Source organism: Bos mutus, chromosome 5 (assembly GCF_027580195.1).
Source record: "Bos mutus isolate GX-2022 chromosome 5, NWIPB_WYAK_1.1, whole genome shotgun sequence".
Classification (NCBI taxonomy): domain Eukaryota; kingdom Metazoa; phylum Chordata; class Mammalia; order Artiodactyla; family Bovidae; genus Bos; species Bos mutus.
In genome coordinates, this window is record NC_091621.1 from 107066521 (window position 1) to 107079185 (window position 12665).

The 12665-nt window shown below is 56.8% G+C and overlaps 1 protein-coding gene across 1 annotated transcript; it reads left to right on the top strand.

Moving 5' to 3' along the window:
* The first annotated feature begins 2959 nt into the window (after window positions 1–2959).
* LOC102287765 (cytochrome P450 2D6) lies at window positions 2960–7935 on the top strand. Its single transcript, XM_070371491.1, has 9 exons — window positions 2960–3331; window positions 4059–4230; window positions 4750–4902; window positions 5008–5168; window positions 5550–5726; window positions 5927–6068; window positions 6282–6469; window positions 6905–7046; window positions 7147–7935. The coding sequence occupies exons 1-9, from the start codon at window positions 3143–3145 to the stop codon at window positions 7323–7325; spliced, it is 1503 nt and encodes a 500-aa protein (XP_070227592.1). The 5' UTR covers window positions 2960–3142; the 3' UTR covers window positions 7326–7935.
* Window positions 7936–12665: the final 4730 nt, after the last annotated feature.

The following is a 12665-nucleotide window of genomic DNA, read 5'->3' on the forward strand; positions in this document are numbered from 1 at the left end:
CAGAAACATTCGACTGAGGCCGATGGGAGACCACCGGCTGGCTCTGAGAAGTCCCCAGGGCTCCCCTCAGGTCTTCCCCTCTTGGGCTTTTCAGTGGCCTCAGAGCTGGTCTCCCTGCCTCCTTGAGGCCCAAGAACCCGAGTTTCCCACGATCCAGTCCTCTGCCAGAGCAAAAGCCCCACCTGGAGCTGCCACCGTCCTGCTGCTTTGCAGCGGTGCCTTAATCCCGCAGTCAGGTTACCTGTTTGCGGTCCCAAGCCACCCGAAGACCTCCAGGAGGTTTTCCCAGAAAGTCTACTCCAGCCTGGGGAAATGACCCCACAGCCCTCAAAGCCATCCCTGCAACTGCTGGCCTGGGGTGTCACCTGGCTCCCCGCCTCCTCTTGGTTGTGAGCACTTTGAAGCAGGGGCCCACCCTCGCCATCCCTCCCCCCAGCTTTGGCCAAGGCAAGACGCAGGAAAGGCTGGATAAGCTGAAGAGGGCCAGTTGAGCCCCAGCCAGCCCCGCCCACTGGCCCCGGGCCTGGCAGGAGAGTGGGGATGTGGGAATTTGGAAGGGAAGGAGCTGCTTGCACAAGCCAAGCAGGGATTGCAAATGTTGATGACCCCCACCTGGAGACCACAAGCACTCTGTCCCATTGAAGGCAACCTGGGAAGAACCGGTCCTCTCACTGTTGGGGGTGGGGTGCGAGGGAGGGAACAGGGTAAGAGGGGGTACAGGAGGGCAGAGCGCCTCCTCCAGGCTCTCAGTAAGCTAGGGGAGAGCCTCCAGGACCCTGAACGACTCCAGCTGTGTTCAGAAAGAAAGGTTGCCTCACATACTCCGGGGATGGGTGGGGGGCAGGGGCCTTGACCAGGCCTGCCCTGGAAATGCCCCCTTCCCCACCTTCTGAGTTCCCATGCCTTTACATTTGAATGGGTTTGGGCCTCTGAGTTCCCATCAGCTTCTCAACCTCAAATCTTACCCCTTGAGTTGTTGGAGGGTTCTAAGGCTAGCAGAACCCTGGCATAATGTGACCAACCCCTTGCCTGGAAGAGGCAAAAGGCTGACCAAGAGGGAGTGCCTGGTAGCCGTAATTCCAGTCTGGAGGTGACACATACTTGTGCATGGTGGTACCAAGGTTTGCATTTGCACCTCTGATGGAGGACTGGAAGGAACCAGAGAGTCAGGGTCGGAGGGTATGGGGCTGGAGCCAGAGTGGACTGGACCCATGGAGAGGAGGGAGGCCCAGGAATCCACTCCTTGAGGTCCTCGGCAGGCCTGTGAGAGGGTCAAGAAACTACATCCCCATCTGGTTTCCATTCCCTTGTCTTCTGAAGTTTTAACAGCTGATGTTCAAGGACAAAAGCAAAGAGGAACTGAAGAGCCTCTTGATGAAAGTGAAAGAGGAGAGTGAAAAAGCTGGCTTAAAACTCAACATGCAAAAAGCTAAGATCATGGCATCCAGTCCCATCACTTCATGGCAAACAGATGGGGAAACAGTGGAAACAATGAGAGACTTTATTTTCTTGGGCTCTAAAATCACTGCAGATGATGATTTTGCAGCCATGAAATTAAAAGATGCTTGCCCCTTGGAAGAAAAGCTATGACCAAACTATACAGCATATTAAAAAGCAGAGACGTTCCTTTGCTGACAAAGGTCCGTCTAGTCAAAGCTATGGTTTTTCCAGTAGTCATGCACGGATGTGAGAGTTGGACTACGAAGAAGGCTGAGAGCCAAATAAATTGATGCTTTTGAACTGTAATGTTGGAGAAGACTCTTGAGAGTCCCTTGGACTGAAAGGAGATCAAACCAGTCAATTATAAAGGAGATCAACCCTGACTGTTCATTGGAAGGACTGATGCTAAAGCTGAAGCTCCCATACTTTGGCCACCTGATGGGAAGAACTGACTCACTTGAAAAGACCCTGATGCTGGGAAAGACTGAAGGCAGGAGAAGGGGACAACAGAGGATGAGATGATTGGATGGCATCACCGACTTGATGGACATGAGTTTGAGCAGGTTCCAGGAGTAAAGGACAAATCGATGAGGAGGAAGCAGGCCCACTTCTCTAAGGACAGTCACAGCCTATGCTAACCCACCCTAATACCTTGAGCTTACTGGCAGTCAACAAAGTAAAGTGCCCACCTTACATTTTTCCAAGTCAGGAAATGGACACCTACGTGAGGAGATTCATCACCTTGAGGCCACAAGAGCTGGAAAGTCCAAGGACCAATTTGTAACAAACTTAGGAAAGGGCCTCTGGGCCACCAAACTGGCTGGTGAGAGTGACTAGGGAACTCTGAAAACAACCCTGCTGCCTCCCTAGCCCCAGATTCAGACTTCCCTCAGCCACAGCAGGTGGAAACTGAGGCAGCAGCCAGCCAGGTGCAGGTGCCGGCAGCGCCCAGAGCAGCCTCCAGGGCCAGGGAGGTCGGCGGAGTCCAGGCAGCCCCTGAGAACTGGAGCCCTTGGGGCTGGTCTCCGAGGGGAAAGTGGTAGCCCAGGACTCGTGGATGCGGTTGTGTGGGTGTGTAGATATGCACGAGAGTGGGCTAGTCAGGATGCGAATGTGTGTAAATGTGGTTTATGAGTGGGTGATTCTGAGTGTGTGTTGAGTGCACCAGTGGGAAGTGAGGGACACCGAGAACTCTATCTGTGGTCCCTCTGGGCAGTCGGTCCTCCCGCCAGCACGGGGCAAGGAGCAGTAACATGCTTGGGAGGCGAAGGCCCCTCAGCAGCAGGACAGGGACATGGTCTGGGAACGGGGCTATGGCCGCATTAGAGGCTGACAGGCGACAGGTGGTGGCAGAACCCATTCCCAAGATCCCGGATTCTTCCTGGAATCTGCCGAGCTGGGGAGTCAGGCCGCGGGAGGGGGACTTCTTGTGCTCTCCAGCCACCCTCCGGAAGCATGTGGAGAGCACACGTGAGGGACAGTGGCCGCCCATGCGCCTGACTCTCCTTGACCCCTCTCTGTACTCTCGGGCAACACAATCTCCCCGACAAGACAGCTCAGGGCAGAGGCCAAAGGCCGGTCCTCCGCTCCCTTTATACAGAGGCCCCGGACTGGTGGAGCCCCGGAGGTGGAGTGAGAGTCCCCTGCTGGCCTGGTCCTGGGTGCCCGTGTGGTGAGGAACCCAGCGCTCACAGAGGCAGCCATGGGGCTGCTGTCTGGGGACACGCTGGGGCCCCTGGCCGTGGCCCTGCTCATCTTCTTGCTCTTGCTGGACCTGATGCACCGGCGCTCACGTTGGGCCCCACGCTACCCACCAGGCCCCACGCCGCTGCCGGTGCTGGGCAACCTGCTGCAGGTGGACTTCGAGGACCCGCGTCCCAGCTTTAACCAGGTGAGGACGGAAGGGGTGGGGAGTGCGCAGCGGTGGTCCTAGGGCCCCACCAGGCAGCGGACAGTGGGCGCTGGGTGAAGCCACAGGCCGGAAGAGGAACTGGGCCAAGAAGAGGAGGCGGATCCGAGAGGCTTCCTGAGGGAGGGCGTCTGTTAAGGGCCCGAGAACAGATTGGAGTTTCCAAACAGAGGTCAGAGAGGATAAGGCCAGGGGGTGGGGTTTTTACAACATGGCAACAGACTGAGGATTCAGCTGGCCAGCTCTTATATTATGTGAACCTGAGTCCCTGAGGGTCACGTTGGGAGGAAAGGTTTTGAGAATGGGGGAGATGTCTGGTTATGAGTCCTTTTAAACCAGGCAAGTCGAGGTTGAGAGAGGCACAGTGATCTGCTTCAAATCTTTGGCCTCCATGAGGCCTTGGGCCTCCCTGCTGCCCTCTATGAACCTCAGTTTCTTCACCTGTAAAATAGGATGCTAACTTGCCCTGCTGACCATTTTGTGAGACTTGTACAGCCATAGCTGGGTCTGTGAGTACGATGGTCTCATCCAACTGGAGAGCCTCAAAACCAGTGGATGTAACCCCCGGGCTCACAAGACTAGATAAAGTCCTTGCAGTTGCTCGCTGCTGGAGGGGACCCAGAGGTGCCCAGAGGCTAATGCCAGGAGGCTGGGCCCACAGCCTGGCGGGGCCTGGGCTTGCCAAACACCCTCGACCTTTGGCCTGCAGCTGCGGCGCCGCTTCGGGAACGTGTTCAGCCTGCAGCAGGTCTGGACGCCGGTAGTCGTGCTCAACGGGCTGGCGGCTGTGCGCGAGGCGCTGGTGTACCGCAGCCAGGACACTGCCGACCGTCCACCTCCGGCCGTCTACGAGCACCTGGGTTACGGGCCGCGCGCCGAAGGCAAGCGGAGAGGGCAGGGTCGCAGATTTTCGGTGCAGGAAAGAGCCAACGAATTTGAAGGGGCGGCAGGTGGAGAAAGGAGACTGTGCCAAACGTTGGGGGAGGAGAAATTAGATGAGGCAGAGGGCGGGGCCTTACTAAGAGAGGGCGGCCCAGGGCCACTGCGAACGCGAAGGGGACGTCGGTGTGGGCAGGAAAAGAGGACAAAGTCGGGGTGGGCAGGGGCGGGCCAGGACTTTCCCCACGTGGCAAACGGGGTCTCCGTGGGCAAAATAAAAAGTGGAGCCAAGACGGGCGCCTAGCAGGGGAGACTCGGGGAGCAGTGTGGGCCGACAGAGAATGGGGGCAGTCTCCAGACTGAAGGGGGTGTGAAAGTGGGCGGCATTTAGGACAGAAGGGCGAGGCCAGTGTGGGGGGGCAGCGCCGAGAACTTCCCCCATGGGGGCGGGGCTGTGAGCAGATCCCCGGGAGGGGCGGGGCCAGACCCCAGCCACGCCCACGTGCCCGCCACGCCCCCAGGAGTGATCCTGGCGCGATATGGGGACGCCTGGCGCGAGCAGCGGCGCTTCTCCCTGACCACCCTGCGCAACTTCGGCCTGGGGAAGAAGTCACTGGAGCAGTGGGTGACCGAGGAGGCCTCGTGCCTCTGTGCCGCCTTCGCAGACCAGGCCGGTGAGTGAGTGCTGGGGCTGAGGGACAGGGAGGTCTGGGAGGTTTGGAGAGGCCTAGGAGAGAAGAGATGGAGGCGACGCCCTACTTTGCACCGTCCCCTTCCAGGACGTCCCTTTAGCCCCATGGACCTCCTGAATAAAGCAGTGAGCAACGTGATCGCCTCCCTGACCTTCGGGTGCCGCTTCGAGTACAATGATCCTCGCATCATCAAGCTGTTGGACTTGACGGAGGATGGGCTGAAGGAAGAGTTTAACTTAGTGCGCAAGGTGAGGAAAGAGCTCCGTAGAGGCGGCCTCGGTCCTCCAACGACCCCTCCCCCCTCCCGAAGGAGGAAGGGCTTTCCGGGAAAGGTACCTGCAAGGAAAAGGCTTGGAAGTGGGGAGATGGCAGACAACCCAGATCGGAAAGGCTGGGCGGGGGTCAGTGCGCTTCCGGGTGGGAGTACTTCACTGCAAGGGACCGGTCACCATGAGATGTACATTTTAGGTTTATCTTTCTGGGCCCAGGGCCAGGAGAGAGGCAGGTCTGAACTTAGGGAGGACAAGGTTGATGATGGGGACACTGGAGGAAGCTGGGACCTGACTGGTGAGCACCTGGGCACCAGGAGGTCCCAGGTTCCCAGGGCCCCATGGCGGTGACCCGCACAGGTGGTGGAAGCTGTGCCAGTGCTCCTGCGCATCCCAGGGCTGGCTGCCAGGGTCTTCCCGGCGCAGAAGGCCTTCATGGCCCTGATTGATGAGCTGATCGCTGAGCAGAAGATGACCCGGGACCCGACCCAGCCACCCCGACACCTGACGGATGCCTTCCTGGATGAGGTGAAGGAGGTAAGGTGATCGGGACTGCCTTCCTGGATGAGGTGAAGGAGGTAAGGTGATCGGGACAGGGATGTGTGTTGAGGGCCCAGGAGGCAAACTCAGGCCTCTGTATCACCCAGGGATCAGACTCCTGGGCTGACTGGAGCAGGGTGCGAGGCCATGTGGGACTTCACCTCTGTCCCTGAGCTTACCTTCCCGGTGTGACCCAGGCCAAGGGGAACCCCGAGAGCAGCTTCAATGATGAGAACCTGCGCCTGGTGGTGGCCGACCTGTTCTCTGCCGGGATGGTCACCACCTCGACCACACTGGCCTGGGCCCTCCTCCTCATGATCCTGCACCCTGACGTGCAGCGTGAGTCTAGCCCGGGTGGGTGGTGGGAGGAGGACAGCCCGAGGCCTCTGAGCTCGGTTGGTTTGGCCACCAGTGGCAGCTCTGTGCAGGGGCTGAGCCCCAGCTCAGATGTCACAGCGCCGCCTCCGAGTGGACGCAGTGCTGCCCGGGCATCAGGAGGAGGCGGGAGCCCAGCCCTTGAGTCTGACCACCACGAGGACACTTGTTTTCCAGGACGGGTCCAGCAGGAAATCGATGAGGTGATAGGGCAGGTGAGGCGACCAGAGATGGGGGATCAGGCCCTCATGCCCTTCACCGTGGCCGTGGTCCATGAGGTGCAACGCTTTGCGGACATCGTCCCCCTGGGATTGCCCCACATGACATCCCGTGACATCGAGGTGCAGGGCTTCCACGTCCCCAAGGTAGGCCTGCGGCTCTCCCAACCCCGGCTCCGCACCACCTGCCACCTGATACCTCAGTGAGTGTCGCCAGGTGTGGCCAGGACTGGAATCCAAGCCACCCCGTCCTCATGGCCACAGGTACTGAGTGTCCCAGCCTGGGTGGGCGCGGACAGGAGGGCAGAGCAGGGCTGGCTCTGTCCACTCAAGAGCCCCTGGTCGGGCAGGGAAGACAAACTAGAACATGTCACAGTGTTGGAGGAGCCCGGGCACTGAGGAGAAGTAAGGGCACCCTGCCATGGGCACAGGGACGGTGCTGAGAAGCGTCTTGGGCTGAGGGTTACTTGTAGAGTCCGGGTGTGTGCCAGGCAGTGTGTGTGCCCATGTGTGTTTGGTGGCAGGGGTCTGGGCACCCCCCCACCAATCGAGACCTCACCCATGCCAGACATTTGCCACCAGGGGACGACACTCATCACCAACCTGTCGTCAGTGCTGAAGGACGAGACCGTCTGGGAGAAGCCCTTCCGCTTCCACCCGGAGCACTTCCTGGATGCCCAGGGCCGCTTCGTCAAGCAGGAGGCCTTCATACCCTTCTCTGCAGGTACCTTGTGGGTGGGGGGGGTGCCCGGTTTGCTTCCCCACCCTGAGGGGGTCTTGGAGGGGGAGACCCAGGCTCACAGAGCCCCCGTGCCCACCCACAGGCCGCCGCGCGTGCCTCGGGGAGCCCCTGGCCCGCATGGAGCTCTTCCTCTTCTTCACCAGCCTCTTGCAGCATTTCAGCTTCTCGGTGCCTGCCGGGCAGCCCCGCCCCAGCGACCACGGTGTCTTTGCCTTCCTGGTGACCCCAGCTCCCTACCAGCTCTGTGCGGTGCCCCGCTAGAGGCAGGCACCCAGCCCCCAGCCGCTCCTCAGCCGTAGCCCTGATGGTCAATAAACCGGGGTCTGGTGGCTCCATTGTGACTTGAGTCCACCTGGGACCCCTGACCAGCCCCTGGCAGTCATGTGGCCTTAGCAGTCTCCCCAAAACCAGCCCCCACCCCCCGGCCTGATTCATCCTTACCTGGCATTTGACCCCGTTTAACAGATGGGTGTACTGAGGCTCAGAGTGTACGGGGGCGTACTGTGAGACGGGAATACTGAGGCTTACACCCAGACACCCTGGGAGACCCAACCTCCCTTACTGGGCGTAGGACCAAACCTATATAAACAGGTCCTGGCAACTGCTGGGAGGAGCTCACATAGGCTGGGAGAGATTTCAGGCCCCCATGGGATAAGGGGGCCCATCAGCTCAGAACCCACATTTCAGGCCTAGCCACAGCCACCTGGCTCCACAGGCCTCAGCCAGCACCTCAAGTTGCTGCCCCAGAAGATGCGGGTGGGACTGGGAAGCGATATACCCAGTGAGCCCCCAGCGCTCAGAGCTCTTGAGACAAGAGCTCTTCCCAGGAGGGAGCCACCTCCCTGGGCCTCTTTATAGGATGGGCCCCCTTTCCCTTCCCCTTATGGTCACTCACCCCCCCAGCCCATGCCCAGTAGGAGCTGCCACTCATGGCCACGCTAGAGCTCGGCTCCAACCCGTGGCTCCATCCTCTGAGTGACCAGGTGAGGCCGGGCTCTCAGGAGCCTAGGCAGGGGCTGGAAATGAGCCCCTGTGGATGGCGGGTGTGCCTTGGGGCAGGGTTAACTTTGGATCCTGTGACAGTGGGATGGCAGAGCAGAAGGAAGCCCTGCAGAGCTCAGAGCAGGACACCCTGCTCTTGTCCTTGCTGTGCTATGACACTATGTGACCTTGGGCTTCTGTTTCCCCTTCAGCCAGCAGGAGGTTTGCCTCTGATGGCGGCCGCCTCTGAGGCTGTGATCTTTACCCTGGAGCCCCGGCCAAGGGCAGGGACCCCCATCCTCCACCTCCAGCCCCCAGTCTGGTCTGGACTGAGCTCACACAGACACCACCCAAGGCCTCTAATGACTATCTGCTCACCTGAGTCTTAGGCAGACTCCTCAGCACATTGAGGTTAAGAGCTGGGAGACCCAGACAGGTCAGAAGCACCAGCCCCTGATCAGGCCAGTAGTGCCTTCACCACAGTCAGCTCTCGACATTCAGGGAGCCCTGTCTGTCCCTTGGCACTGACTCAGAAAACCAGCCAGGGCCCCTTGAGTCTCCAGCATACCCACGTCTAGCGCTTAATGGCAGGAGGTGGTGTTCCTGCAGCTTGTTGGGACAGGGGCGGTGGACGAAGCCACACTGAGTTTGTAGAAACTTGAGGGCCCTGAAAGGAGGAAACGGGGCCTGCAGAAGCAACAACTGTGGATTTATTGGACGCGGTGTCACTCGTGGCTCTGAGCCTTGGGGATGTCAGAGGCGGAGAACCATCCCAGCCAGAGCTTCCTCAAGAGATGGGGGACCCAGCCCCCGGGCCTTTCCTCCATGACGTCCTCCTCGGAAGCCTCTAAAGAGCACAATCAGACACACCCTGTGGATACCTTGCTGGAAGGAACCTTGCCCAGCACTAGGGTACCCTCTGTTGCCAGGAGAACAGGTCAGCATTGCTAAAAGGGCGGAAACCTTCCACCAGGCCAAGGGGAGTGGCCTCAAGTCCTGCCAAACCAAGAAGGAAGAAGGACCCAGGGGCTCGTTCAGGAAAGACTGGGCATCGGGCTACCTGGGCTTCATCCCCGCCCCTTCCCTGGGCCAGGAGGGTCAGGGAGGAGCTCAGCTATCTGTGACCTCTGCAGGACCCCTGAGGTGAGGGAGCAGGGCAGTCCTGCTGCAGGGGCTGGGGTCTGCTGTCTTACCAGAAACGTACACGGACATCTCCTTTCGGACCTTCTTATTCTCCTAGGAAGGGAGAAGGGGCACGGGGTGGGATGAGGCGGGTTCTATGTTGTGCAGCTGGGGAAACGGGCCTCACTCCACGAGAAGTCGGGGGAGGCCAGGGTTCAGATCCACTTGCCGCTCAGACCGTGTCTGCACCTCTCAGCTCCACACAGAGCTGTTCTTCCCCTGGGATGGCAGTTTGACTCAGTGGTCTTGGGGTGCCCCGGCCTCCCTGCACCGTTGCCATGGTGGCATGGGCCTGGCCTCTGCACTCCACCCTGCAGAGCCCGGGGGATTCCCAGGAGGACCCACACGGGGACGGTGTTCCAGCTGAACCCCAGGCTTTCTTACCTGCCATCCTGGGGTCCTTGCTACCTCTTCCTTCTCAGTCATCCCCTTCGCACCAGGAATGAGGCTGGCTGGTTCCTCCCCTGGGGGCCCCACCTGCCCCTCCTCCCTAGACAAGACAGCACTCTCTTCCTTGGGGGCAGCATCGTTCGGTGCTCCCATTGCCTTGGGGGTCATGGCCTGCAAGGAGGGGCAAGAGGGCGGTATATGGGCAGAAAGGCCCTCTGATGCCCTCCCCTCCCCTCCTGCTGTGCACACTTGCAGTGTGTTTCCCCTGCTTCTGTGCACACTGGAGTGTGTAGTTCTTTGCTTTTCCAAGGAAGCCCCTCCCTTTTCAGCTCGAGGTGTGGCCGGGTTGTAAGTGTCCTAAAGGAGCCCCCCTGGTATCCCTGGGGCCCTGACCTTGCGCTAGACAGGGTTCCTGTCTCAGGGAGCCCTGACAGGTGACAGCCCCCAGCCCCCGGCCCTTCCTGGCCAGGCCTCACTTACCTCAGAGTCGTGCTTCTTCCCACTCCTGACTCTACGTCTCTACAGAGGGAAACAGGGGCCGTCACATACAGCTGAGAGTGCCCGGGGGTCCTTCCCTGCCTGGCCCATCCTCTTTCTGTGTGTGCCCACCAAGGAGGCCCAGGGCAGCCACCCCACTCCAGGGGAGGAGGAGTCCCCAGCCCTTACCCACCTGAGCGGTCACGGGGTAGCACTTATCCATCGGCCCCCACACTGGCCTTAAGGTCTCCCCGATGGGCTGTATGACCAGGAGAAAGAGACAAGGCTGAGGTGACATGTCAAGGGCTCAGTCATGCCTGGTCCAGTCAGTGCACGCTGCCGACATGAAGACTACGGGGGGTTAAGGAAGCTTCACACTAACGAATGATTGATGTCTTTAGACACAAAACGCTGCATTCACAAACGAGGACCGGTGCTGAGATAAAAATGTTCCAACAATAATCGCTAATTCTTTTTTTTTTAATTGCATTTTGATTACATTGGGTGTGTTGTGCATGGACTCTTCATTTCAGAGCTTGAGCTTTTTATTTTTTTCTCTCTAGCTCAGTGCACACGCTTCTCTGTAGTTGCTCTCCATGGGCTTAGTTGTTCCATGGCGTGTGGGATCTTACTTCCCTGACCAGGAATCGAACCGGCATCCCCTGAATTAGAAGGTGGATTTTTAACCTCTGGACCACCAGGAAATCCCTACAACTTCTAATTCTTCAAAAACAGAAATATGATCATGGGAATTAAAAATCCAATCAGAGTGTAGAAGATAAAATTGAAAAAGAGTTTTCCCAGAATAGATCAGGAGCTCCAACAGATAAATCATAGATCTTTCTGAAAGAAGGAACAGAATCAACAAACTGGGGTGGCAGGGAAAGATCCCAAATAAATACCATTCATGCATTATTGAGAATTTTCCCAAAGATGCAGGACCTGAGTTTGTAGAGAGAAGGAATCGCCAAGTGTCCAGGAAAGTGGATGAAGGAGACCCACCCCAGATGATGTCATCAGTAAATATTGAAACACCTAGGATGAAAAGAAGAACCGAAAAACTCCCAGAGACATGAAGAAAGAAGTCTATTAAGTTTCATCAGACTTTTCACCACCAATCTTTGAAGCAAGAAGAAAATGAGGATCTTTAAAATCTGTGAGAAAATTATTTCTAGTCTAAAATTCTGTACCTAGTCACACTGAGTTAAATAAGCAGTAAGACCTTTTCAGACAGGAATAATATCTCAGGACTACCCCTCAGGAAGCAACTGGAGGTTGTGCTCCCTCCAAAATAAAATAACGTGGGCACCCACACGTGAAAAAAGTGACGTACTCACCAGCATGACGGTGAAGGGAGGTCCCAGGAGAGCTGAGCCTCCGACCTCAAGGACGTCCATCCAGGAGGGAAAAGGGTGGAGGGCCCCATGACATATGTCCCCAGGGAAATGATCATATTGATAAACCACCTAACTTGCTTAAGTGTATAGAAAGGAGATTAATTCTTTTTAATAGACAGTTTAGATGGATTAATTATAGGTACAAAGAAAACTAAAGTTTAAAAAAGAGGAAAAAAAGCAAAATTATACACAAAGACTGATGATAGTATACTACATGACTCAGGAATACTGTTTACATAGTTTTAAAATGTAAACACTCAATATTGAGCTAAACAAAATGACGCCACAAGCCCACTAGAATGACTTTAAAAAAGGAAAATGCTGGAAGTGATGTGGATCAAACGGATCCTCTCGTTCTTTGCTGGTGAGAATGCAAAGTGGATACCAGCACTTTGGAAAGTTTCACAGTTTCCTAGAAAACTAAGTACACATTAGCACGTGACCCCACCACCCCGCTGTGAGGTGTTTACCTAGGGAAAAGGAAAACCTATGTTCGCACAAAACTTGTGCTTGAACGTTACAGTGCTTGTATCTGAAACTGCCAAAACCAGAAACAATCCAAATGCTTCTCATCTGGTCGGCGGATAGACCGCGGTACATCCATGCACGGGACAGCTGCTCGGCAATGAGAAGGAACACACTACCGCGACACACAACCAGGTGCCCTGTGCTCAGCGAGAGACTCAAAACCACATCCTGGGCGCTGCCCTGTGGTCCAGTGGTCAGGACTCTGTGCTTCCACTGCAGGGGGCCCGCGCTGGATGCCTGCTCGGGGAACTGAGATCCCGCAAGCCTGCTGCGTGGCAGATAAATAAAGACCAGGTACTGGGATGTTTCCACTGATATGACCATCTTGCAAAGGCAAAACTATGGGGCCAGAAAACCATTCACCGGATGCCAGGGGCTGGGAACGGGGGAAGGGTTGAGTATTAGTGAGTATGGGGGAATTTTCTGAACTGACTGGAGCTGTTCTGTGTTTTGGCTGTAGTGGCAATTTCACAGTTGTATACATGTGTCAAAACTCAGAGATCCGTATGGTAAAAAGAATGCATTTCACTCTATTTGAATAGCTCCTTAATTTTTAAGAAATGAATTAAAAAGAGCCCACTGTGAGGGAAAGGGATTTAAAAGCCACAATGATATAAAAGCAAAAAAAGCAAAAATGATACTTAAT

Coding starts and splice junctions, on each gene's coding strand:
- LOC102287765 (XM_070371491.1), top strand. CDS start 3,143: ATGGGGCTGCTGTCTGGGGACACGCTGGGGCCCCTGGCCGTGGCCCTG. Junction 3,332..4,058: donor CGCGTCCCAGCTTTAACCAG/GTGAGGACGGAA, acceptor TTTGGCCTGCAG/CTGCGGCGCCGCTTCGGGAA. Junction 6,069..6,281: donor CCTGCACCCTGACGTGCAGC/GTGAGTCTAGCC, acceptor CTTGTTTTCCAG/GACGGGTCCAGCAGGAAATC.